The sequence below is a fragment of the Natrix helvetica genome (assembly GCF_964273705.1).
Source record: "Natrix helvetica genome assembly, chromosome: W".
Classification (NCBI taxonomy): Eukaryota; Metazoa; Chordata; class Lepidosauria; order Squamata; family Natricidae; genus Natrix; species Natrix helvetica.
Genome location: NC_138555.1, coordinates 20,795,974 through 20,823,817, shown reverse-complemented (window position 1 = coordinate 20,823,817; position 27,844 = coordinate 20,795,974). Strand labels below are relative to the sequence as shown.

The 27,844-nt window shown below is 43.2% G+C and overlaps 1 protein-coding gene across 8 annotated transcripts in view; it reads right to left on the bottom strand.

The window, feature by feature from the left end:
- LOC309400757 (WW domain-containing adapter protein with coiled-coil-like) overlaps positions 1-27,844 on the bottom strand; it is a 105,414-nt gene that overhangs the window by 32,937 nt on the left and 44,633 nt on the right. For 6 of the 8 annotated variants that reach the window (XM_081969397.1, XM_081969403.1, XM_081969396.1 and 3 more), the window contains 3 exons: positions 12,060-12,302; positions 9,864-9,983; positions 2,351-2,481 (listed from right to left, as the gene is read on the bottom strand). In XM_081969397.1, the coding sequence (XP_081825523.1) occupies positions 2,351-2,481; positions 9,864-9,983; positions 12,060-12,302 (494 nt within the window). The remainder of the gene's footprint in view (positions 1-2,350; positions 2,482-9,863; positions 9,984-12,059; positions 12,303-27,844) is intronic. The other 2 variants (XM_081969398.1, XM_081969399.1) reach the window with 2 other exon arrangements.

The window sequence follows — 27,844 nt, the reverse complement described above, 5'->3', positions numbered from 1 at the left end:
ACCATCTCTGCCCTCTTGTCCTCCACCTTGAGCCAGTTAGAGATGTCTCCAGTCACCACCGCAGAAGAGGAAGCTAGGTTAGCCAATGGAGTGTCCACTGGAGGAACCTGTAAAGCTTGGGCGAAGGTAGCATTAAGGTTGTAAAACCTGCGGTCATTGCTCCCCGGGTTGGGGAAGGTGCCTGGTTTAACCCACTGGGACTTAAGCACCTCTAGGAAGAGGTCTGGGGTGGGGATCTCCTCCTTCTCCACCTGGGGCCTTTGGAAGGGCCCCTTCTTGTTCCCCCGGCTCGTGCCAGGGCTGGCAGCAGCTTGGGTGGGCTCTGGATGGTTGTCCAGGTCTGCCGTGGCCTTTGCCTTACGTAACAAGGAGCTAAACAAGGAGGGAGGGAAGAGACCGGTGATATTGGGTGCCTCAGGGACCTGGGAGTCCTCATCTTCCGAGAACCCAATGTCCTTCAGTTCTCCCTCTTCCAGATCTGAGCCCTCACTGGCGGTGGAGGAAGAGGATGACTTGGGCTCTCTGGGAACAGGCGACCCGGGTTGGTCTCGATGTCCTCTAGGGTTCCTCCGGGAAGGTCTTCTCCTGGAGCCCTGGGGCTGGTGCTTCATCCCCGTGGCGATCCCCTGTGAGATGGCTCTGGCTAAAACCTCCTGAAAGCTTTCAGGGAGCTCTGGGAGGGATGGGGGAAGATCAGGAGGTTGCAATGGGGCCTCTGAGGCTGGTGATTGCGGAGCCAGCTGGCGCCTGGTGGGACTAGGGACTCTGCGACCGAAGGGGTCTCCCCGTGCCCCCAAGGGGTGAGCAGGCGATAGAGGGGGTGATAGGGAGCTGTGCCCTCTGCTAGAGCCCCTTGGGGATCCCGAGGAATCAAGCTGGGCCTCCTCCAGCATGGGAAGCCTGCAAGGGGAGCGAGATCTAGAGGGGGACAGGCTGATGGTGTCCCTAGTCCTCCTCTTGGAGGCCCTGGTGATCAGCACCTCATTGCTGGGGATCTCCTTCCTAGCGGCCTTGGAGGTGCTCTTCTTGGAGGAAGACCTCCCTCTGGTTACTGGGGGAACCCCCCTGGAGGTCCCCTCACCTGGGTCCAAGCCCCATGGGAATCTAGGGCCGCTCCCCCGCTCCTCGTGGCCTCAGCCATGCTAGTACTCACGGTCATGTTCACCACCTCCTCCTGTTGTGCCGGCCTCGGCTCGACTGTGCGTCCTGCTGCTTTAAGGCTCTGTGCGCCTCCCAAGCTTGCTGCCGATCCGCGCCCGAACGCTGGACCACCACCAACAGCTGGGCCCTCCCCGGATTACCGGCTGAGTACCGGCCCAAGTAACTTCCTCCTAGTTCCGGCGGTGGCTTCTGGGCGCCCGCAGCATCCATAACCAGGCACGCCGACTACGTGCTCCACTCACGTGCTTCTTCAAGTTGGCCGCGGTCCAAGATGGCGACCGCCGAACATGCAGTCCGAATCTGCCGCTCCGATCCTTCGGGAAGCTCTGGAAGGCTGTCCTCTGCCGGCTCTTGGCTTCCTGCGATTCTTCGTCAACTGAATCTCCTCGGAGCTCGCGGCTAGGATAAAGAGCCCCCCTGCGACCGTCCTGCCACTCGGAGGCTTTGCGCTAGCGCAGCAAGCACTGCTTGAGAGCTAGCAACTGGCGAAGCACGAGTGAGGAGAGGTGATCCGATAGAATAGCTGAGTTGCTGAAAGGTAAGGTCTTCGTAGTGAAGGGAGAGTCAGGAAAGTACTCCTTCTGGGCCGAAGATTGAGGTTAATGTGGGGAAGTCAGGAGGAGCAGCAGAGGTGTGGCCTCAAGATTTACCTCAGTCTCCGGGCAAAAGGGCTGTGTTAATACCCAGATGTGACTCCTCCCACGCCCTACTTCCGAGACAGAACAGTTACAAATTGGAACACATTTGGAGGAGAGCTACTCTGAGGCAGTTAAAGGATCTAGAATGTTTAAATTACAAAAGAGAATTCTGAGAGGAGGTACAATAGCAGTCTTCAAACATATGAAGGGCTGTCACACAGGAGGAGGAATAGATTTTTTCCCATTTCCTTCAGGACCAATGGGTTTAATTCAATTAATTAGCCTGATGGGTTAAAATTACAATGTTTAAGTTAGATATTCAATAGTAGGGATGAATTTCTTGAATGTACAAGCTGTTAGTCAAGGGCAAAGATGCTACATGAAATAATGGCTTTTCCTTTGATGAAAGTGTTCATAAGAAAGGCTGGATGATCACCTCTCAGAGATACTCCAGTGGATCGTGCATTGACATTCCAATTCTATGATTCTATGAAAATACTGGAGACCAGCAATAAACAGTGTTTTATTCACACAATACATTAAAAACTTACCTTTGGCTGTGATGATACAGATTTCAAAGGAACTGTGTTAGTCTGAGGCGTGCTTATTTTTGGAGATACATATGATCTTGGTGATGAAGCATCTGATGTTAAAGACATTGGGGATTGATTAGATGACTGAGCTGTGAATAAAATCATGAGAGCATTATAAAAGCCTATTGACTGAGTATTTTTAAAGGAACAGTATTTTTATAACAGTTAAGTTTGGCAAGCTTATAAATAAATTTGCTACTGTCACTAAAATAAGGTCAAACCTGTTATTACTGTATTAAAGAATGAAAATCTTACACTAACAAGGTACACAACACCTATATGTGCCACTGCAGTAAGTAATATCTAGGAAGTACTAGACAACCCATGACCTGTTGAGTCACTATTTCAGAGATATGTCCTTATCAGAAGGAATCAGAGCATCAAAAACTTTCCTTCCTTCACTGTTCCCTCCCTCCAATTCTTGCTGATTTCTCCATTTACTTTGCTTGTGGAAAAACTTGTGGAAAGACGGAAACAGTCAAGTGGGGAAGCCAGCAGAAAGTTGCAAGCCAAGGCTGCTGCCAGGTGAGGGAGGGTATACATGGGGGAGCAGGTCAGGAAAGGGGTTGGGGCTGTGTGAGAGGTGCTGCATGGGTTGGGAAGGGTGTGTGGGGTGCTGCATGGATCAGGGAAGGTGCAGGGGCGCAGAATAGGCTGGTAGAAGATAGAGAATGGCATGGACTGAGAAGGGTGCACGGGTTCATTCCTCCCTCCCCTTTGAAGCAGACAGGTAAGTGGCTGCTGCTGGGTGGGGGAGAGAGTGAGGGATTGCAAGACTGGCTGGGAAACTGTCATGTTTGACAGTTGAAAATGTTGAATGTTGAAAATGAAGATCATGTGACCGCAGCAGCAGGCAATAGCACTAAAGCAGCCACAACTTTCCCAAATTCCCTTGGAGTTATGTGTCCCGCATTTTGGATATATTCTGTAAGTAAGTCCATCTCAGTTACCTTGGTTGAAAAGTTGTTGCCCTATAATGCATCATTTTGCCCAGTTAAAGATCATGACAGTGTTTTAGTAGTATATACTGTAAGTAAATTGCTTTCAACAGCCTTTTTTGGAACGGAGAAGTCCATAAATTGCAGCAATTAAATAAATAAGCAAACAAAAAAATGCATGCTCTGATCTAGGGTTAGCCAATTCCATAGCTTTATAATCTAAAAAACTAAGGACTGCACACAACATATAAATGTCAAATTTCTCCTTGTATACATAAGTTAACAAACTGTATTTAGAAAGAACATTGTTTATTTTTCCATTTCTGAACTGCCCATCTCCCTCAAAGTGGGACTCTTGGGGGTGTACAATAAAACAAACTGTGCCCAAACACTGAATCATAAGCAGTGTGTACCAAGACTGAAGAATATGTTAACTGTGGGCACAGACCTGAAATGTTTGTTCTGGGCAGAAGTGCTGGAGAGTAGAAAAAGGGGAAGGCCATGGTTAGTTCTGCATGGGGTTAAGGGGAGGTGTTGAAAGGGGAGCTTCAGGTTGCCTTCTGTTTCCTCTGTTTATCTTGATCTAAGAATTTTCAGTAACACTTCTCAACTACTATATTTGAATTTCTCTGTAGTTTTGATGCAAACCAAACATTACAGTTGAGTATTTGGAGTGAGATAAATGTGATTAAGATGCATTTAATTCCAAGGTTGATTTACATTTTGAGAATCCTTTCTGTATTTATTATATCATATTATTGTAAACACACTTACAGGAAACAATACATTTGGCAAGTTTTCTGTAAGATTTTCATTGTGCAAATTACAATTAGCTGTTGGGAAGACAGATTTAAACTTCAGCTTATCACTGGGCATTTTGACTTTGATCATTGGCTGGCATAAGGAACTTCAGAATTCAGCTGTTTGGACTTCAGAGTTACTATTTCGCCTATTGGAATCCTGGCAAGCACTGGGATTCCTGAACTTATTTTTGTAAGATATATATAGAAAATATTGACCCATTTATGAAAATCTTATACTATTAGGTATCTATAGGCACAGACCTGAAATGTTTGTTTAACTATACTGGGTTTTTTAAAATAGGTGGTTTAAGAAGGAGTTCTTATATTATTATTACTAGGCATCAACTCAGCCCTGTGGAAGCTATTTTAACACACCTGTCATTCTGAACAAATCTGATTTACTCATCAAGAGTGCTTCTTGCTATTTTATTGAACTGAAGTATTTGTTATTTGATCTAGTTGGAGCAGATGTTTTTATTACTTCTTAAGTTTCTAATTTTGGAGAAATGAGCTGTGATTTCTAAAGTTAAAACTTTTAAAGAAAATCGATGAAACTGATAGTAATAGTAAGATATCTGGAATAATGAGTTTAAATGTCAAATCAAATCAAATCAAATCAAATTTTATTTGATTAGCCGCAACCCTCTCCCGAAGGACTCGGGGCGGCTTACATTGTAAAAACCTATAACAAGGACCATCTATTTATGATATAATGAAATTGCTTTTTTTAAAATGTCCTGGTAAACCTGTGGAGAATCACTTTAAATAGTTTTCTATGATCTTAAAATGAGATTAATACAAATAAGATTACTTAACATAAATCAGATACAATCTTTTATATATGCTGGTGTAATTGCCTAAAAGTTGGACGTTAATTCACATGGTTGAACCAGTTCTAATTGCCAACCTCAGGACTGAAATAACTAGGGTAAATAAGGCTCTGAATCGATTTTTCTGTTTTAATTGTGGCTATGTTCCTAGTATTTGATATGAAAATATGCAGAATTATGGATTTTTGGGGCTGACTAAAAGAATGTCCATACAACATTGGAAAGCTGAATGTACAACTAATTTGCAGCAATAGATCATTATTGTATTTGTCCACATTTAAATTAGACCCTGTGTGTATATGCACATGCTTCTTTTGCCAAAATAGCAAGGAGGAACCCTTTGAATGATAAAGTCAAAATATTTTGAAGTTATTCTGTTTATAATGTGACTTTCCAGGACTCTTTATTCTTTAATATCACAGTTACTAAACTTGAAGTTATTTTCTTAATACTGTTGCATATACTGTATGTATAAAAGTAGTCCTCAGTTAACAACCATTCAAAGTTGCAATGGCACCGAACGACTGGTATTTATGACTGGTCCTCAAAGTTCCAGCTGTTGCTGCACCCCCAGTCACATGATCATGATCTGGGGGCTTGGGCAACTGGCTCACACTTATGATGGTCACAGCATCCAATGGTAATGTTGTCACCATTTGTGACCTTTCTTATCAACTTCCCACAAGCAAAGTCAATTGAGAAGCCAGCAAGGAATGTTAAGTCACTCCAGCCTTTTCTCCTGAGGAACCCCACAGTGGTGTATGAGATCTCAGGGATCTCTTACTCCAGAGTACACTCATTCCACAACACCCCTTCCCCAACACACCTGCACTTATGCAGCAAAGCAGTGAAACCTCCCAGAATGCACTCACCACAGCAAACCTACACCTCATTCCACAGTGCTCACCTACCCACAATCCTGCTTGTGAGTTGCCTGAAACTTGCAACTTTCTGCCAGCTTTCCCACTGACTTTGCTGGTGGGAATGCGGCAGGAAGTCACAAGTTGTGGTCACATGAGGTCATCACTTAATGACCCGCAATCATCACTTAACAATGGCAACAGAGATAGCTGGGATTCCTGTTGCTAAGTCAGGGGTCACATGATATAGCACTTTATGACTATCACTTAGCAATTACTGTCATTAAGCAAATACTACTTGTAGGTTGACTTCTATTAGATTAATAAAAACTACCCAATTCAAGGTACTAGAAACATCTGAAAATGTATATGTATTTTCTGTAGTGCATAAACAGTAACTTTAAATTGCAATCACAAGGTTGCATATACCACTGAACAGATATGATCTTCACATACAATCAGCCCTTTGAGTAGTCCAGACCAAGACATCAAAGTTATGAATACTATTACTTTTATTATAAAGTAACAGAATTTTGCAAGTCTGAATGTGCCTCTCTCTTCCCTGCCTTTTATGTCTATAGAGTCTCAGTCATCCAGTTCATGGTTGTCACAAAGGTGCTTTTTCAAGAGGCAACTGGACTTTCTTGTTTTTCTTAGAAGATGTTTCGCTGCTCATCCAAGAAGCTTCTTCAGCTGACTGATGGTGGGGAATGGAAGGATTTATAGATGACTGTTAAGTAATTAAGCTCCCCGTTAGGAGAACGAGTGTGCAGAGAAGCGTAATGAGAGTGGTATGGAAGAACACGCACAAACCAGCATACAGGGACACTGAATAGTATAAAATATAGTAGTTTACTATTTGGAAATATAGAGGTATTCAGAGTCCAGTTAACAGTCCAAGTCATACGCAGTTCAGTCAGTCAGTTATCAAATAGTCAGTCTAGCACACAAAGTAGCTAAACAGTAGCAAAACACAGTACCTCACAATACACCGATCAGAGTCTAACAAACAGAGTTAACAATCATTCTGGCTCCCTCTTATGGCTGCTTGAGGTAACAAGCCAATTACATCTCTCTAGCATTTAAAGTAACAGATACATTTGTTACAATCATAGCTTATATACATTGCCAAGCCAAGCCTAGGGTTACATTCCTAACAATGACCATCTGTTTACAAGGAATATACAACCTTCCATTTCCCATCATCCAGTTGTCAGCTCTGGCAAGCCCACAGGCCTGGAGCTGCCATTGGGGGTGGGGGTGGGGGATGTGGGAGCTGCCAGGAATTGTGCTTACCAGCTGGGGATCTCTCTCCTCCACATACACAGAGGAATATGTAAGGAGTTGTGTTGTTTGCACTACCATGAAGGCCCGTACTGGTTGGCCACCTGGTCGTTTACAGCGGGTGGCAGATCCGATTCGTCCATGGAACAGATAGCCATGGACTTCAGCATGGATTTACTGGACAGTCAAGGGAACAAGGTCATTTGGACGATAATAGACCTGTTCTTCAAACAGGCTCATTTTGTAGAATGTACCAGCTTTCCATCTGCTAGAAAGCTGGCCAAATTGTTTAATTGTCCATGTCTATAGACTCCATGGCATCCCCAAAAGGAGGATTTCTGACAGGGGAGTGCAATTCACTGCCCGGTTCTGGTGCAGTTTTGTGGCGATGGTGGGATCTTCACAGGGACTTAGTACAGCCTTCCACCCTGCAACCAATGGTGCTGTGGAGACAGCAAACACGATGGTGGAGCACTACTTAAGGTGTTACGTTCAGTACCAACAGACTGATTGGGCTGAACTCCTCCTCTTTGCTGAAGTTGCATATAACAATGCAGTGCACAAAAGTATGGGGTTTACCCCATTCCACATGGTCAATTCCGGAGTGTCCCCAAGTGTGCCCAGATGACATGACCTCGCAAGAGTGTATAGTCCAGATGCAAAAGGTTTGGAAAGTGGTGAGAAACGTGTTACATCACTCTTTTGCCACATATAAAAAGAACACTGACAAAAGGCAGAAGGCGCAAGGACCTTTCCACATGGGCCAGAGGGTATACCTCTCGACTAAATATCTCAGGCTGCCTTTGCCATGTAAGAAACTCAGCCCCAAATTCATTGGGCCTTTCCCCATTGTGAGGGGTTGTTAACCCCATCGCAGTGCAGCTAAGGCTTCCCTCCCTATTGGGGAAAACACATCCAGCCTTCCACTGCAGCCTGATCCAATCAGTTCAGGCATCTGATATCAGAGGACACCCGTTACAGCTGCCAGCCCCAGTCACTGTAGATGGGGAACAGCACTATGAAGCGCAAGATATACGAGATACCAGGTGAAAAAGAGGACGGTTACAATACCTTGTTCTATGGAAAGGTTATCCTGTTGGAGGCATCATGGGTTCATAGTAAGGACTGTAGGGCGCCCCGCCTGGTAGCGAGATTCCACCGCAGCAAAACCCGGGGGGGGGGTGTCTTTCGGCTCCTAACTGACTGTAATTTTTATCTCCCCAGGTGCTGTCTCCATGGTAGAGGGGCGACATGTCAGCTCCAGCAAGCCCACAGGCCTGGAACTGCCATTCGGGGTGGGGAGTGGGGGGGCTCCCAGGAATCGTGCTTACCAGCTGGGGAACTCCCTCCTCCACATGCAATCCAGCTGAGAACTCTCCATAATTGATAATTGACTCAGAACAAGCCATGACGATTGCCGGGTGGTTTTCACTCTGGGTCACGAGGTGATGGGTGCATGCGCGTGTGAGGGTGGGGTTTAGCCTAAGTACCAAATAAAGTATAAAAGGTGGTGGGGAGCACCGGATGTCAGCTCTGACAATTTATTCATTGTCTTAGTGCTTTGTTGGTCAGTTTGTGCTAGAGGAAGATAAACTGCATTTTCAAACCATCTCTGTGTTTGGCTGTTTTCCTTAACCCTTCGGAAACTGACACCAGCCAAAGCTGAAGATGCTTCTTGGATGAGAAGCGAAACATCTTCAAAGAAAAACTAAGTCCAGTTGCCTCTTAAAAAAACACTTTTGGGGCATCCCTGGCTTTTACATTCCAGAGAACTAGGGAGGGTCAACTCTGAGATGCTTGTTCAAATTACATTCCTGCTTTGGAGTCAGATTTCGCTTATCTGAGCATTGTCTAGGTTGCATCTGTTCCTCTTGTCTCAAGGTTGCTCGCACAGCCCATTACACATACACGAGAAATCCTTGATTTGAATGTTAAGTGGATTTCTTATGATAGCCAATAATACACTTATTGTGCAGACCCTAGACATGAGATCCACATCTTCACAAGTAGGTGTGCCTCTTGGACACACAGACATTACCCAACCTGTCCCTGTTAGAAAAAAAGTTTGGTCCTTTTAAAACCGGGGGCAAAACTTCAGAAGATGTAAACTGAGGCTAAGAAAACCAGAGCCCTGTATTCCACAGCCCCCAATTAACATTTGAGAATTTCCAAGAAGTTGGAATAGTCCAGCTGTTTTCTTAGCAATGTTTTCAGATGTGGTTTGCCACTAACCTTCTTTCTAGAGCTGAGAACATTCGACTAGCCCAAAGTTACCAGCTTGCTTTGTGCCTAAAGCAGGACCAGGATTCACAACCTCCTGGTTTCTAGCCTTTACATAAAACTGTTTATTATCAGCTTTATTATAAGCGTTCCCTGTCAAAATACTATGTAAAGCAAAAAAAAAATGCTGAAAGGTAATGATATAGTAATATAATCACAAATGCAAATCAAGCCAAACAATTTGGCAAATTGTACTTTAGCTGTTGGTAGATAACTAGCAGGGTAATCATTGAACAAAATCCTTGCACAAAATTTTACAATGTCATCCTTTCTGTGACTGAATATATTTATGCTGGTATAAAAACATTTATATTTATCACTTCCCACAACCTGCCTCAGATAAACATACACAGACACAAACAGGGTTTGTCTGGAAAGTAACGTTTCATTATTTTGCTACTTATAGTTCATTAGCCAAAGTCTCATGTAATACAAGGCAACTTTACAAAGATGGCAAGAAGAAACTTCCAAATTACCTTGTGTGGAAAGCTGTGTTGCTTGAGTAATCAGGGAACTTATATTAAAAGATGGTCCAGCAGTGAGAATTTTATGAAGAATAGACTGCAGAGAAGCTTGCGTCACAGCAGCTGTAAGAACTAATATACATATAAAGATTCCCTAAACTGAAGCAAGTTAGTGTTTTGTACTCTCCTTCTGAAAGTTTCACTATGAATGACATTAATAGTTTCTTCTTGAAAATGTCAGATTGGTCTCTCAAGCCAGTAAGAGAGAACTTGCTCTGCTTCTCCCACCTGTTATCTTCACCATAGCATGGTATCATCTACCTCACTACTCTTTCTTATTCCCAAGATCTAGGCTCCTGAGACAGCAACTTCATTACAATTGTTACTAGGATTCATTACAGTTTTCAGAAGGATGCAAATACAGGAAGTCCTTGGTTAATGACCACTCATTCAGTGACCATTCAAAGTTACAACAGCAACGAACAAGTGGTATTTATGACCAGTCTTTGAATTTGTGGCCATTGCAGCACCCCTATGGTTATGTGATTGCAATTCAGGCACTTGGCAACTGATGTACAAATATGACGGTTACAGAGTCCCACAGTGACGTGACAGCAGTAACACTTAGACTTATATACCGCTTCACAGTCCTCTCTAAGCAGTTTACAGAATCAGCATATTGCCCCCAACAATCTGGGTCCTCATTTTACCAACCTCGAAAGGATGGAAGGCTGAGTCAACCTTGAACCAGTCAGAATCAAACTCTTAAGTGAGCAGTGAGTTAGCCTGCAGTACTGCGTTCTAACCACTGTGCCACCATGGCTCTTCAAATGTTGTAGGCATTCATGATGCATGAATGCCTACAACAATCACATGATTTCCAGTTGCAGAATTCACTGCCAGCTTCCAACAAGCAAAGTCAATGAGAAAGTCGGCAGGAAGTTGCAATGTGCAGTCACGTGATGTTGCATTTAACAGTGCATGATTCGCTTAACTACTGCAACTAGAACTGCCGTCGTAAGTCAATGTAGCTGCCATGTTTTTTTGCTTTACAACCACATTGCTCAGTGACGGAATTTCTGGTCCAAATTATGGTTGTTAACTGAGGACTACCTGTATCTGTACTCAGTAATAAGCCCTACTGAATACAATGGAATTTGCTGCCAGGTAAATGAGTACAATTGCAATCTCTTAATTTATGAAATGAAAATATTTCATTATTTAAAAATTTATTTCATGACCAAGTTTTCTATTAAACTGATTTCACACAACCCACTGTATAAAGAAAATGTACAGAACATTTTATAATTCAAAGTTAAAAAACTAGATCTGGTTTTAGCAAAGACAGAAGATATACACATCAAATACATGAGGTTCCTACCCCAACCTCAGTGAAGGAATATTGTAAAGAGAGAAAGTAATACATAAGTAGTATTTCCACACTTCCTGATTCTTCTTTACAAATGCTTTTTTTGGCTATTTTAAAATTATATGCTCTCAGTCATTCTCTCAGTGCAATGGTCAGTTAACAAAATGATCCCAGGACCTCCCAAATGAGGAAAAAACATTTGGGGATATTTTAGTTTGGAAGAAAGGTAACTAAAGAGAACACAATAAAGGTGTATAAGATCACTAAAAAGTCAATAAAATGGACAGGATGAATTTTTAATCATAAAAAACTAGGACTGGTTCATCCACTGACACGGATATGCAAAACTGGCAAAATAATGTGCAGCACAAGATATTAGTTAATCTACAGAATTCCTCAATATATCTGGTGAGGGGTTACTAGCTTGGATGGCTTTAAAAAGATATTAGATAGTTCATGGAGGACAGGCTTAAGAGGAAGCTACTAAGTTTGAAGATATGGCTAGCAAATGTGAGAAGCAAAATAGTAGCTGTGCTAGAACCTTTGCTATTTTTATGTTCTAAGATGGATGCAAAGTCTTTAAGAGGGAAAGAACGGAAAGAGGTGTTTTCTGTAAGACAATTAAGAGTAGAATTCAATTTTTAAGTTTCTGTTCCCTTTCCCACAACACCTGTTGCCAGACATTACAGAGCACTATCTTAAGAAATACAGAATATAATTAACCAAACATTGTCTTTTACAAACTTCCTACAATATATTCCATTTTTAATACTGTATTTTCTTATAAAAGTAAAATTTCCCAATCAATACATTTGGATAATAAAAAAAACTCAACCTACCTTCATTTATTTTGGATATATCTATGCTAGAATTATTAAGCTGCAAGGTGGCTTGAAGAGCAGGTAGTAACTGTCGAAGGAGATTGGGGTCCTGAAGTAATGGAGGAATTGGTGATTGTGAGACAGGTGAAACAGGGACAGTAGAAGCAGATGAAGCTGGTGCAGAAGGTAGATTTAATCCAGAAGCAGATGGTGTAGGAGTTGTACATGAGTGGGATAGAGACTTGTCCATAGACAAAGATTCTGAAAATGAAAAAAAAAAGTTGCTTTTAAAAAAACAACAACCACACTGCTCTCACCTACCATACATCAGTTACAGGAGGGATGGAAATTGAATCTCCACCCCTTCATAAGGTATCATCAGGAGATGGGTTTTAAGGAAATAAAGTTGCTTCCATGAAATATGACCTCCTGTCACCATTTCTGTTTCTTCTGCTCCTCATCTGAACACTATGAAAGGAAATAATGTTCTGGGGAGACAAGGTGTATAAAAATATTTTGAAAGATTATCAGTTTTCCTTCTACTTATTCTAAAATTATTATATAACTGAACTTCCATTTCCCAAAGCAGTTGACCAAAGAGATTGCTATAGAGTAAAATTCAACATAAAACATACATTGGATGACAGCAAATTATACGAGTAGAAAGCAGTAACAATGTAATTTGGATAGTAGCATCAAGGAAGAGCAACATCCATAGACAAAATCAACTGATTCAGAACAATTATTGTTTGATAAGATAGTATCAAAGCTTTCAGAATGCATAAAAATATAAACAAATCTTTATTTTAGTCAGTGACTATTTTGCTCTTTTGCTTGTTATGAAAATGTATAAACTTCGTTTCACTCATATGTTATAATTTGGAATTTCAGGCACAAGAAAACAGGAGTAGAGTTCAAAGCACTAAAAGTTTATTTAATGCTACCTATATGCAAAAATCTGATCGACTAATGGTCAAGCCAAATTGGCACTAGATCAAGACACAAAAGAATTGGGGGGTGGGGTGGGGGGTGGATTTAGGTCTTTTGTGGGAATGTAGCAACTCCAAACTGATCTGCTTGCCCTTGCCCTCGGGCTCTGCCTGATTATCTCCTACATCACTCCCCACTCCAACCTGGCCCCCTCCCTCCTCCATGGCCTCTTTGAAGCTAATCTCCCCCTCCTGCAAAGTCTCTTCAAAGTCAGAGTTCTCCTGGGATCTTGGCAAGGGAAGGAGAGCAGCAGTCTCAAAGGAATCTTCCTTCCTCACTTATGAAGCAGCTGGTGAGCCAGGTGGCAGTTGCTGAAACACATAAACAGTGTTAGAAGGTCCCTCCCCTGCCCAGTTGAAGGCAAAGGTAGAAGGCCCATGTGCCCCACCTCCACCCGTGATCGAGGGAGGCTGGATAACTCCTCCACTGGGTGGTGCAGAGGGGAGGTCTGGAAGCTTGGGTGGTCATAGTTTCTCAGGGAAGTATAGGTGAAACTGGCGAACTAAATCCGGGGCGTGAATGTACTGTGAGGTTTCCCAGGAACGATCAGCAACAATTTCCAATGAATCAAATACTAAATCTTTTGCCTCTGGCATATAGAATCCAAAATTTCCTCCACCTCGTATTGTTTCTCCCTCCACAAAGACTGGTGGCTGGGGGGAGTGCTGGCATTGCAGAGTGCTGGAGGGGGGCATCCTTAAACAGCAAAGAATGATGAAAGACTGGATGCACTTTCATAGAGGGAAGGTGATATGACTGACCTGTCAGAGAACCTTGAATGGCCTCACAAATTTAGCGTTTAGCTTCTTGGAAAGTTTTGAGAATGCTAAGAACTTGGTAGAGAGCTAGACCTTGTCCCCTACTGCTATTAGTGGTCCCTCCCATCAGTGGGCATCCACAGCTTTTTTATAAGACTGCTATGCTTGGTCGAGCTGCTGCTCCAATAGGGCTTGGGCAGTGAGCTGCTTGTTGTGCTCCGCCGGCAGCCTGCAGAGCTTGCAGCAGTGTCGGACAGCAAGGAGGTTGGGGAGGAACATGGGCCAGTCCTGGAGTCTGGGGAAGGCTCGGACAAGGGTTCTGTGTCGAAGGCAGAGAGGGGGTCAGGGCCATCTGGGAGTTATGTGCTGCCTCTGGAGCCTCCAGAGTCAGACAGCATAGAGGCAGAGGAACAGACTCCTCCTGTTCTCAGTGCGCGTATGCACAGAGCTGCCAGAAGGCAAGAACAGTTAAAACAGAAGGGATGACTCGGGAGTAAGGTTTGGAGGTGATTGCCCCCTCCCATAGGACATAGAGGAGGAGCAAAGGCATATGAGCCTTTGCAGGAAGCAACTTGATTCATGCTGGTCAGTTTACCTTCTGAAACTCCGTTTGGACTCTGCTCCGTGTGGCCTTGCCAAGGTAATTGCTAATTACGTCTTTGGCAGCCTTTTCAAAGAAGATAAAGGTGGGTGCTTATCAGCCTTATTCCAAAGGACTTTGGCAGCCACCTGTAGAACTCTTTCCAACTATTTGGGACTCATTACCGGCTGTGAATGAATATAATTCACAGCCTTTGAAATAAAAAGAGGGTTTTTGGACCTAATCGTGTGCTTTTTATTGTATCAGGAAGCCTAGGTCAGAACATTGCTCCTGTAAGAGGTGCTCCTGTAAGAGGTCAACAGCTTCTCGGACAGAGGAGTCTTCTACATGGTGGCCTGGCAATACTTTCAGGTGTTTGCCATACCGTGTTTGAAAGGGTGTCATTGAAATCAATGTGTGGAGAGTGTTGATATAAGGAAATTCTGCCGGTGCAAAAATGATGCTGAAAGAAGGCTTGGCAGGCAAAATGCTGCTTTAATTCCTCAATTGCGGTCTGGTGTGTGTGGGTCCAAGCAAATTTAATGCCTTTCTTTGTCAGGTGAGTAAGTGGTTTGACCTTGTGAGCGAAGGTAGGAATACATTTTCTGTAGAAGTTAGCAAAGCCCAGGAAACTCTGAATGTCTTTGGCTGCTAACTCCTTAGCTGACATTAGATGCTGTCTCTTGGAAGGTATTTTTGTACCTGGGACTACGTCTATGGTAGAATCGCAGTCTCTCTGTGTGGGAAGGTCTGACACTTCGTCCTCCCCAAAAACATTTGCAAACTCTGTGTACTTGCTTGGTAGATTGGGAATTTACTTGTCTTCAGCGGTGGCTGGTGGGGGTTTTCTAGAGTGCCGATCACAATGCAGGAGATAACCTGCATTATCAAAGGAAATAGTCTGCCTCTTCCAGTGCATCATGGGGCTGTGAAGTTGAAACTAGCCCGATCCCAGTACTATTGGAAGGTCCAGGTGATTAGTCATGAAAATGGTTAACTTCTCCGAGTGTTTGGCTATGATTAATTGTAAAAGAGCTGTGGAATGTGTAATAGGACCTGCTTTCAAAAGCCAGCCATCAATGGTTTTGACTTGCAAGGGAGACTTCAAAAGGCCCCATGGGAATCTTGAGCTCTTGTACTGTTGCAAGGTTTATAAAGTTAGCTGTCACTCGTGAATCTAGTAAAGCAGTAACAATTTCTTCCCTGCCACTTGGGAGATGTAATGTGGCATCAATTTTTAACACACTTTGCTGGGGTTGTATGTGAACTTGGTTCAGTGTTTGGTGAGCCCCTCCTGTGAGATCTTGCGGGAGGGGCTGTTGTCGTTTCCCCGGTTGTATGGCTTGCTCTCTGGATGGGTCTCACTGGCATTGTGGCTGGAATGCATGTCTCCTCTCCTGGGTGCTTTGGACGAGCTTGACCATGTGCCCAGATTCTCCGCAGTAAAAGCAGAGTTGTAAATCTCTGTGTCTCTGCCATTTTTCTGTGGCTGAGGATTGCCTGGCTATGCTAATCTGCATGGGCTCCTCACCCGCTTCATCCGTTGCAGGTATAAACTGGGGGTGGGGAGGACTGGAGATGGGAGTTGAGGACCTGGTAGCTTGTGATGGGTGTAGTAAGCCCAGATCTCTTCTAAACATGAATCAATTATAATGTATGACCTGTAGATTTAATCCAGCATCTGGGGAACCCCCTGCCTGATAGGTTCATCTGCAATTGTCATTCAGGTCATGTCAGAACTATGCCATCAGGAAATGCTCATTCCAATTCAAATCAGTTGAAATTAATTCAAAGTCCTCAATGTAGACTCTAACTCCCCTGAACTGTTGCCGATGAATATGTAACATTAGGCCAGAAATGTTCTCATCTTATCCAAGTGCCCTGCATACATCTCCGGTAAACAGCCAGGAGTTGTGTGCAGTAGGGCACAGGCTGCTGGCAGAGTAGTAGTTGTAGGCGCTGAAGGTGGTAGAGGAAATTTTTGAGCTAAATGTTGCATCTGATGATAATATGCATCAGTATTTGATGCATATTAGCTGCTGAATTCCACACTTCTGTCTCCAAACTGTCTTGGCATCTGCAGATGGTATCCATCTCTGCATTGTCTGCTGCCACTCCAGCTTGTGGGTCCGATGCCATGGTGTGTTTTTCGTAGTAGTCCGTGAAAATTTTGTAGAGTACATCAGATTACTGTCAGGCACAAGAAACCAGGAACAGGACTAGAGGTCAAAGCACTAAAAGTTTATTTCATGCTACCTATATGCAAGAATCTGATCTACTAACAGTCAAGCCAAGTTAGTGCTAGATAAGGATCAATGGAATTCATGCGGGTGGTGGTGGTGGTGGTGGTGGTGGTGGTGGTGGTGGTGGTGGTGGTGGTGGACTTAGGTCTCTTGTGGAACGTAATGACTGCCAACTGATGTGTTTGACCCTGCTGTTCTGACCCAGGCTTCCTTAAACATCAAGAAGCAGAGTCTTGGTCCTGGCCAAACCCCTTTTATTTACATGACTGTGAATTTCTTTCATGCAAGGCTTAGCAAAGAGTCTTTCAGAGGAATGTTTATCAAATACAAACCTTATCTTGTTTGGCAAGCTGCCAAATAACTAGTTTCCAAACGCAGGGCAAGGCCAAACTTGACAGTCTCTTACAGTTACAAACAGAACTTTCCACTTTTGACACGACCGAATGGTTTCCTGCAAAAGCCCACTCCCTGTTTGTTCCTCTTTTGTTTCCTATGGGAGGGGCCAATCACCTCCAATGTGTGGCTTTACTCCTAAGTCAACCCTGCTTTCCTAGTTATTCTTGTGTTGTGGCAGCTCTGTGCATGTGCACACTGGGAACAGGCTCCAGCTGTTCTTCTGCCTCACTGCTGTCTAACTCCCTCTCTGCCTGACACAGAGCCCTTCTCTGAGCTTTCCTCAACCTCCAGGACTGGCCCATGTTCCTCCTCAACCTCCTCACTGTCTGACTCTGCTGCCAGCTCCGTGGGCCACAACACCTGCCCTTGGGCTCTGCTTGGTCATCTCCTACAAGAATATCTGCTTACATTAAAGTTTTTTTGTAAAATAATCCATAAACATGACTCCACAATAGTGAGTACATTCAGAAAGTATTGATACAAAAGTGATATGGGCAACAAACTTATTGAACTGAGTTTAATACAAGTAGTCCTTGAGTTACAACCATAATTGAGCCCAAAATTTATGTTGCTAAGTGAAACATTTGAATTTGCCCCATTTTATGACTTTTCTTGCCAGAGTTGTTAAGTGAATCATTTCATTTGTTAAGTTAGTAACCTGGTTGTTAAGTGTATCTGGCTTCCCCATTGACTTTGCTTGTCAGAAGGTTGCAAAAGATATCACATGACCCCGGGACACTGCAACAGTCATAAATATTAACTAGTTGCCAAGCATCTGAATTTTGATCATGCGACCATGGGGATGGCTGCAATGGTCATAAGTGTGAAAAACGGTTGTCACTTTATTCAGTGCCATTGTAACTTTGAATGGTCACTAAATGAACTGCTGTAAGTCGAGGACTATCTGTACTGTGCGCCGTTCTAAAAACATGCTTAAAGGAAGTAAACATTCAATGGATGTTGTGCCTTTGTGTTGTATAGGATAAGAATAGCACTAGATTAAACAGTTACAAAAGATCAAGGCTACTTAAAAACCAATAATTACTGTAATTGTTCAGTATTACTTTTCTCACAATGCTGGAAGTTTTAAAATACCCTATATAGTTATCAAGCAGTACCAATACTCAAACATAATCTCTAAAAATCAACTTGATACAACTATCAGTCAGCTTGCTTGTCTTTATTTCAAGTATTTCTAGCCCAAACCTTTTATTTGCCTGAAAATGGAGACTGATTGAGGCCTATGTAAATCACAAATTAAGGGGCACTGTTCAGCAAAAAGGAAAAAGTTTACAAACCTATCATCCCAGGAATTTTTAATGTTCTAATTTCACAGGACAGAAGCAATATCCCCTACTCTTAAGGCTAGAACAGCATGCCTGGAATAACAGTCTGGTCTTGAAAAGTTCTATACCACTTAGATTCCAATACTCATGCCAGATAGATGAAAAATAAGAGACTGATGTGCCTCCATGAACAGCGGAGACGATGCTGTGGCAAAGACCGTTGGCCAGGCATTAAGGCTGGGTCAACAGTGCTGCATGGAATAAGGAGAGGCCAAGAGACTACCCAATTGTACTCCAAAAGGCTGCTGCTCACAAGAAGACCCACAAGATCCAAATAGGTTCTGTGGGCTCTTTGTGAGTCTTGAGCATCAGAGACTGTGGGAGACACAGTGAGCTCACAGCCGCAGTGGAGCCTGTAAAAGGACACTGGGTTTAGACAAATATTTATTTCAAAGTTAAAGAGAAATCTTCAACGCAGCAGAGCAATCAAACTACCTGGTGAGTTATCCTTCATCCCAGATTAAAGATAAGACCACGGAACAATTTAAAGGATTGAAAACTAAACGAAAGCAAAAAGCTTGCAAGAGTTTAAATTTAAAAAGTTTAAAATGGGCTTATGGGGACAGTTGGATTTTGATTTACTGATTTTAAAATATTTTTAAAACAAGTAAAATAGGTAAACAGTTCTATTTGAACTAATTGGGGGTAACAACTTACAGTGACAGAAAAAGTGTTATACTTGAGGTATTCCAAAGGATCTTTGAGAAATTTGGAAAGAATGTTACAGCTACAATAATAGCAGCAATAACTGCCTGTGTGAATGCATCATTTAGAAGAGATAAGACATGAAGAGTAAGTTTGAAGAATCTGCAGGACTAAGTGGAGAGGTAAAATGAATGAAAGTCAAGGCAGATTTTTTTGAAAATAAAATAGAAACAATAAAGAGAGGAAATACAAATATTGGTATGAAAAATTAAGCAGATAATGAATTACTATTGAGACCAAGAGTAATTCTAGAACTTGGTGAAAATAGTAGGAGAGGGCTGTTGAAGCCTTACAACTAGGATGGGGAGATGTTATGGGTAGAGATCAGGTTCCATAACAACATCTTAATGCCAAGTTAAGGATTAATAATGCCAGAATGCTATGCAAGAGAAAAGTATAGAAAATAGCAATAGCACTTAGACTTATATACCGCTTCATAGTGCTTTATAGCAATCTCTAAGTGGTTTACAGAGTCAGCATATTGACCCCAACAATCTGGGTCCTCATTTTACCGACCTTGGAAGGAAGCCAGTCAACCTTGACCCGGTCAGAATCAAACTCCTGGCAGCGAACAGTGAGTTACTGCATTCTAACCACATCTGTCCAACATCACCTCCTCCCTACAACAGCTCCCTCTCCCATGTCATCTCACAAGGAACATGGGAGGGGTGGGAGTGAAGCCAGTTCAAAGAACACCCCTTCCCCCGAATCTGAAGAATCCCCTGCACCAGATGGCCTGTTCTGCAAAACATCTAGATAATTAAAAAGTTTCCTCCCCCCTCTCCCTCAGAAAATGAAGTGGATGCTTGGGCCTCATCAATCACCATGCACCCCTCCGCCAGGTTAACCCCTTCATTTACAGATTCCCCACCAGTCTCCAGTACGGGGCAGGGAGTAGGGAATTTGGATGACCTTGGCTTGTCTGGGAAACGCTGGTGGAATCACCACACCAAGTCAGGAATGTATGTATCTGGCATTATCCCAGGAACATTCTGACTCTGAGAAACCCCTCCAAGGGTTATGTACTGCAGGCCTTTGCCCCTTCTAAGAGTTTCTGCAACTTGGTACTCCTCCTCACCTTCCACAATCGGTGGTGGCAGGTACTGAGCGTAAAGGGCTAGGAAGGACTACCATGACCAACAATGAAAAATGGACCTACAGACAAACCGGAAGTCACCATTCCCGAACTTCCGGGTTCCCCATAGGGCCGGTTTTTCGTGCTTTGGAGGCTTCAGGGAAGCCCCCGGAGGGTGAAAAAGGGCCTCAAAAGAAGGCTGAAGTCAGCTGGCCAGTGCGCACATGCGCGCTGGCCAGCTGACAGGGCAATGCCAGATCCAGATGATACTGCAAGTATAAACACATTTGCTGATAGAGATTATAAACTATTATGGATAGAAGCAGAGGCCTGACTCTGACATTAAACCAATTCTGCAGATGTTCATCCTCTTTAGCTACCTAATAGTACCAATTAATACTACCTACCTATTAATTTGAATTTCTGACTGCAGAACTGAACTGTCCTTAAGTTGCTTAGCTGAGTTATTTACTGCCACTTAATGCTAATAATCATCCGCTGAAATTTACCTCTTGTCATCATGCAGACCTTGATGTTCCACTGGTGCTTTTAGGAAAGTACAAATCCCTAATATTTATTATTTGAATTTATACAGAATCTGACCTCTGTATTATCAAATTTACTCCACAAGGTACACCCAACCCTCCCATGACTTCTCAAAAGTTATCTCATGATTTCTCGGGCCAGTTTGTAAAATGCTGACATCATCATCACCATTTGTGTCATTTGCAATTATTGGCACTTCTCTGTAAAAGTTCTAATATGTCTATACAAAAATCATCTGAAGTATTGACAAGAATTTATAATTCAGCTACTCCTATAGAACTCAATCAGCTGGCTCCAACATCAGATAAGTTTCTGTCCATAGTGAACTCAAAAATTGTACAATCATACAGGTAGTCCTTGACTGACTACCACAATTGAGTCCAAAATTTTGTTAAGCAAAACAGTTGAGTGAGTTTTGCCCCATTTTACTACCTTTCTTCTAACTCCTGCCTAGTGTCTTTGCTTTTTATCCAAGGTTCATAAAACAATAGTTCTTCAGTTCTTGCTTCGCTTTCTGCCATAATCTTATGGACCTATTACAATCACACTTTCATGTGGGATAGTCTACCAAGTCTATACTAACTTGTTAGTGGCCAAGGCAAAATCTATCATTGGTATCAGCGCTGTTAGAGTTGCATCTTTGATTACCAAATCTTACTATGTATTACAACTAAGTTCCTTTGGCCCTATAGGTAAATTTCACTTGGTTTCAAACTAACATGTTTTACAGGACATTCTCTGTTTTGTAGAAGAATTTAATTTCTACAGCTTTCCCACTGTCAATAGGAATTCCTCCAAACTCAGTGTGGGGTTCCTTTTTATTTTCTTTATATGCTTTTCCTCTATGCACATTTTGTATTATAAATTCAACTACTATGCATATGCTGACAAGTTTTATAAGTATTCACCTGCCCCTATTTTATTTGACATAATGAGGGGAATTTCTAACTGCTTAGGCACAATCACCTTCTCTGTGATGGGCCCAGCCCTGTGGAATGACCTCCCCCTTGATATCAGGATTACTTCCGATCTCCGCTCCTTCCGTGTAAAGCTCAAGACCCACCTCTTTCAACTGTCTGGCCTGGCTCAACCGTAGTTTATCCTTTTCCTCCTGACAGTCCTTTTTTAAATTGTATTATTATTTTGGGGTATTTTAATGACTAATTTAATTTTTATTATTATTAATATAATGTATTTTTAATTATTACCTCCTCCATGCATGTATGTATATGTATGTATATGTGTGTATTTTTATGTTTATATGTATGTATGTATATTTTATTGTACGCCGCCCCGAGTCCCTTGCGGAGAGGGTGCGGCTAACAAATTAAATTTCTATTCTATTCTATTTCTAATTTCAGATTACATGTAATTCCACTGTTTTAAATTTAACATAGATAAAGCAGATACAGTAGAACCTCTGGTCACGACCATAATTCGCTCCATAACTTTGCTCGCAAACCGATTTGGTAGTGACCTGAACCTAATTTTGAAAATTTGGCACCTACAAAAAAATGGCGCAGAAGGGTAAATCGGCTGTGGGGGGAAAAATGTGAATTTTTTGGTCGGAACCGGATTTGGTCATGGTCAGAAGCATTCGTGACCAGAAGTTCTACTGTACTGTGTTCTACTCTGATCATCCCTACTTTTCAAGTTTCTCACTGAGTTCAAGGCTGCCAGCTACAGGTCTTCCCAGGTATAAAGAACCTAGGAGTCTAAAACAGTTATATTGCCTTTAAAGCCTTTGATTAAAAACTGTTAAAATCTGCTATGTGTCAACTTGTAAAAGGTTTCCATGATTACTATCGTGGACATAGGAAAAGGGAGCGGGATTCCATGCATACCTTTGGCCAGAGTCAGGTCTCATATTCCTACAGCTGGCGTGTGAAATACGCATGTTCATAGCCTGCCGTAGTACCTGTTGACGGATGTGATTTATGACAAAGACAGAAGGGAGGGGATACAGGGGTAAAGTTCAAACGCAATTAAGCGGAAGTCAGTTTCTAGAACTGACTAGAGGTGAGGAAGACGACCAGCCATATCAGGCGCAAGCATACAGAGGCCGACAGGAGATTGGAGGAGTAGGGCTGAATGACCCGCCCCAATTCAGGGGAAAGTTTGACGGGGACTCAGACCAGCTAGCTCTATTCCTTGATACAGCTGATATCCACCTAGAACGCTATGGGCACCTCTACCCATCCCCCAGAGCCACGGTGAATCCCATCGCAGAGGGGTTAGAGGGAGAAGCAAGGGAATGGTTAGCAGCCCTCCACAAGAGGAGAGCCTCCCAACTGCAAGACATAGATGACTTCCTGCAAATTGCCCAGGTAACCAAATACCGCAACATCCCAAATCAACTCTCTGAGTTGTTCCAAGTAGCAACAAAAGTCGACAGCGGGCTGCGCACCAACGACATGAGAAAGCAACCAGACACAAAAGAGAGAGGTCAACCTGACCTGAAACCACCCAGCCGACGGGGAACCACAGCACCACAGCGGGCCCTGAGACCAGCCCATGGCATCTGCGTGTCCAACCCCAGCCCCGAAACCAATGCTGGACCCACCGCCAAGGGCATGTCTAGAACGAGGCCCCAAACGGACCACCAACACGTCCCGGAAAGCCACAGGCAACGACAACCAGTTGCCCGAATCCTATGACAGTGAGGACAAGGGAGAAAATGACACAATGGTGAGAGAACCAATTCACCCTTTCCTTTTTCCAATACTCCTCACACCCCCAAAAACAGGAAACCAGGGGGATTTTCAAGCCCAAATAGACTCAGGCTGCACGAGGTGCTTGATCAACCAAACCACAGTCCTGAAACTGGGATCAGATCAAAAAGACTGGCCCACCCGATCCAGTTTGAACAGGTCGACCGGTCCCTAATGGGAGGAGCCTTTTCCACCCACCTGACCGAACCAGTGAGGCTAGAGCTAGGGGATCACTGGGAAGTAATTCGATTCATAATAGCCCCCAAAATGACAGACACAGTCATACTGGGACTTTCCTGGCTAGACAAGTGGGGACCAACCATCTGGTGGAAAGGGGGTACCCGCAGACGTAGGATATCAAGGGGCCCCCAACCCCTCCCACACCAGCAAGCAGAAACACCACCCACCCAGGAACTCCCCCAAAAGAGCCCGCAAGAACAACTGGCAACCACATCCAACAAAACCCCAGAGGCCGAACTGATTCCAATAGAATATCAGGACCTCGCAAAAGTATTCAGCGAGGCTGAGTGCGATGTTCTGCCTCCTCGCCGTGAGGCAGACTGTGCCATCGAAATCATCCCCGTGGAAAAACTACCCAAGCCCAAACTGTACGCCATGATGCTCCGGGAAATGCAAGAAATGCACAAATACATAGACAAAAACCTAGCAAGGGGGTTCATTGAGCCAGCCAAGCCACGGTTCGCGGCACCAGTCCTCTTCAAAGAAAAAAAAAGATGGAACTATGAGATTGTGTGTAGACTTTCGAGGGATAAATGCCGTCTGCGTACACAACCTATACCCCCTCCCACTCATGAAGAACATGCTATCTCATCTGGCCAAGGGAAAAGTCTTCACCAAAGTAGACCTCAGAGAAGCATACTAACAAGTATGAATCAGAGAGGGAGATGAGTGGAAAACAGCATTCAACTGCCCCCTAGGGAGCTTTCAATTCAAAGTGATGCCTTTCAGATTGCAGGGGGCCCCAGCGGTATTCATGCAGTTAATAAATGAGGTGCTGCATGAGCACCTCTACAAGGGGCTCCTCGTCTACCCAGATGACATCCTTATCTACACTGAGACCATGGACGACCACATACCCCTGGTCCGCCAAGTACTGGAAAAACGTCTGCCAGCCAACCTGTACCTCAAGGTATCAAAATGCGAATTCCACCGTGCACAGTTAGACTACCTGGGTTACCTAGTGTCAAATGAGGGAATAGAGATAGACCCAGCCAAAGTGCAAGCTGTCCTAGGCTGGCAACCCCCTCGCACCCACAGAGACAAAGCTTCCTAGGGTTCGCGAACTTCTACAGGCAATTCATCCCCTCCTTTGCGAAGATTGCCAAACCCCTGACAGACCTCCTGAAGACAGGGAGCCCAGGAACGAAACCTCGTCCGGGACAACCCCTACCAAGATAGCCTGCCAAGAGGCATTCGAAACACTAAAAGAAATGTTTACAAAGGAGATGGTGCTGAAGCATCCTGACCTCGAGCAACCGTTTGTGATCCAGGCAGACTGCAGCGACATGGCGATGGGAGCGGTACTGCTCCAAAGAAACAACCAAGGAAACTTACAACCCTGCGCCTACACCTCCCGCAAGCTCATAGACAGAGAGACGATGGGCCGCATGGGAAAAGAAGGCTTTCGCAGTGAGATGGGCACTGCTAACCTGGAGACACCTGTTGGAAGGCAGCCAGAAACCCTTCGAAGTCTGGACTGACCCCAAAATCTGGAGGCGCTTAGGACCCCACGGAAACTATCACTCAAACAAGTCCGATGTGCTCAATACTTCAACCATTTTGATTTTGTTTTAAAGCACATTCAAGGGGGGAGGAACTTTCTAGATGACGCACTGTCCCGCATGCCTCAGTACAAATGCGAACGGGAGCACGTAGTGGACGCCATCATTCCCTCTACTCAAACAGCTGCCCAAGTAACCATTAGGCGGCAACGCCATGACCGGCAAGACCAACCTGCAAGCGACCTAACTTACGAGGCTCAAAACGGAACTGGTAGCAGACCCCTGGTTCCAAAACAACCAACACATCGACTTCCGGGGGTGACGTCACATTGGAGCAGTTACAGGGCAAGACTCTGTCTCCCCTGTCTGATTTTTTGTGTCTGGAGGCTGTTAACAGCGAAGCTGAGCCTTGGTGAGGACAGCTTTAAAGAGGGGAAAACCCAGCGGTGACGGAGGAAAAGGCGATCCCTCGTTCCGTAGGGTGAAATCCCTGAAATCTGATACGGAAGAGACCAGTTGCCATGGCGCGGTCATGGCCTGGTCCGGAGATGTGACAGCCTGACTATCGGTGGAAGGAGTAAAAAGTGAGTAGCAGCTGAATCTATCAGCAGACAGTGTTAAAGAATTTGATACTCCGAGACACTTCTCGAAGCTGATGGAATTTACAACAGTGCAATAAAGAGAAAACAAAGGATGCCTGAACTGTAAGACGATGCAGAATTTGTAGAGAACGAAATGGATTGTAGTTACTGAGCGGTGTATTTTTGCTGACTTCGGAGCCTGGATCTACAGTGATACAAACTGAGAGTTTTGTGTGGGTGGCGAACAAAGAAAGAAGGAAAATTGTGAAAGAAGGAAAGAACAGTCCCTTTTCGCATAGAAGAGAAAAAGGCAGAAGAAAGAGAAAGAAAGAGAGAATGAATGTGCAATTTTGAATACAGAAGTCATTTTGAAAGCACAGGGAACAGAATTTGCAAGACAGTAGAGAGATAGAGGAAAAAGAACTGTTGTATTCCCACCGTAGGATTTTGGATTGGACTCACTCATAACCAGCTCTATGTACTTCTGATATCTCTACATTATTTAGGGTATTGTAATACTGTTATATTTAATATTTTATACATTTTATTTATTTATCCATATCCCACATATATTTAATGTAGATTTAAGCATATTTAAAACAAGATAGAATTTATAGCCACTTCTTTTACTACTGCATATTAGAAAATTTACCTACCTTTAAATTAGGAACTGTCAATAAATAATAACCTTTAATTAATTTAATTAACTGCATATATCGATTTATATATTTATGAACTTTTAGCAAACATATTATATAGCGAAAAGTATAATAGATTAACAATTTTATATTATAAATATTTATCTATTTCTTTCCATTGCTCCCTCTTCCCCTTTAACATGATTCAGTCTATAGCTTTTTATATAATTGTCTATAATTGTCCATAGAAAATTGATATCAAGGGTTGAATTTAATCAGTGACCTATATAACCAATTTCAGATTTTTTTTTTTTAAGAGGGAGAGAGATAGGAGTACTTAGGGAAAGACCTGGTGTGAAAATTGGAAACCTATGGTATTGTGGAATAATTTTTTCAAAAAGCTAAAGATGGCAAACACATCCACAGCTACCAAAGCCTTAAAGAAAACACAGCCAGTGGTAGCCTCTCCAGCAGGACAAAAGTTAACAACACACCTGTCGAATAGTGAAAAACCAGGATCTGCAACAACCCTCCAAAGCCTACAAACCTCATTAAACATGATTCAGGAATTTATGATAAAAACACAAGAATCAATAACTAATAATCATGATGACATGAAAGGCGATCTAGGGGAAGTGAAAGGCGATCTAGGGGAAGTGAAAGGCAATCTAGCGGAAGTGAAAGGCGATTTAGGGGAAGTAAAAGGTGATATAAAGAAGTTGGATGACAGAATGGGGAAAATACAGGAAACAATAGCTAAAAATGAGCAGAATATAAAAATGATAGAAACTAGGACAGAACAAACTGAAAAGAAATTGGAAGAAACACAAGAAAGACTGACAGCAGTTAACAGAGAGCTCGGGGAGGCAGTAGTCCACTTAGAATTAGAACGATCTTCTTTCTATTTAAGATTTCAGAACATAGTAGAGACAAAAGATGAGGATCTACCAAAACTCATGAGTGATCTTCTAGCTGACCAACTGCAAATAGACAAAAGTGAACTGAGGAACAATATCGATGAAATCTATAGAGTGCATACAAATTATGCACGAAGATACAAGTTTCCCCGTGAAATACACATAAGATTTGCAAAAAAAACCTGTCAGAGATGAAATTTACAAAAGAACAAGGGATGAACAGCTTGTCCATAAAGGAAAAGAAGTCATAACCCTTAAACAAATACCAAAGAGAATCAGAGAGCAAAGAAGGAATTACCAATTCCTCTCTACACAACTGATAAAATATAAAATAATGTTTCACTAGTTGATACCGGAAGGCATGTTAATATCTTGGCAAGATAAGAAAATAAGGATTGACACAGTAGAGAAAGCTCGGGAATTCTATGAACACTATATAGAGGATGAATCAGACAGCAGAGAGGAGTTGGAAACCCAAAGCCAAGAGGAGCAGCTGAAGGAGGAAAAAGGACTAGACCAAGATGTGAGAAAGAAGACCGATACAGCAGCCCAGGAAAGAGAAGGAGTGAGGACAA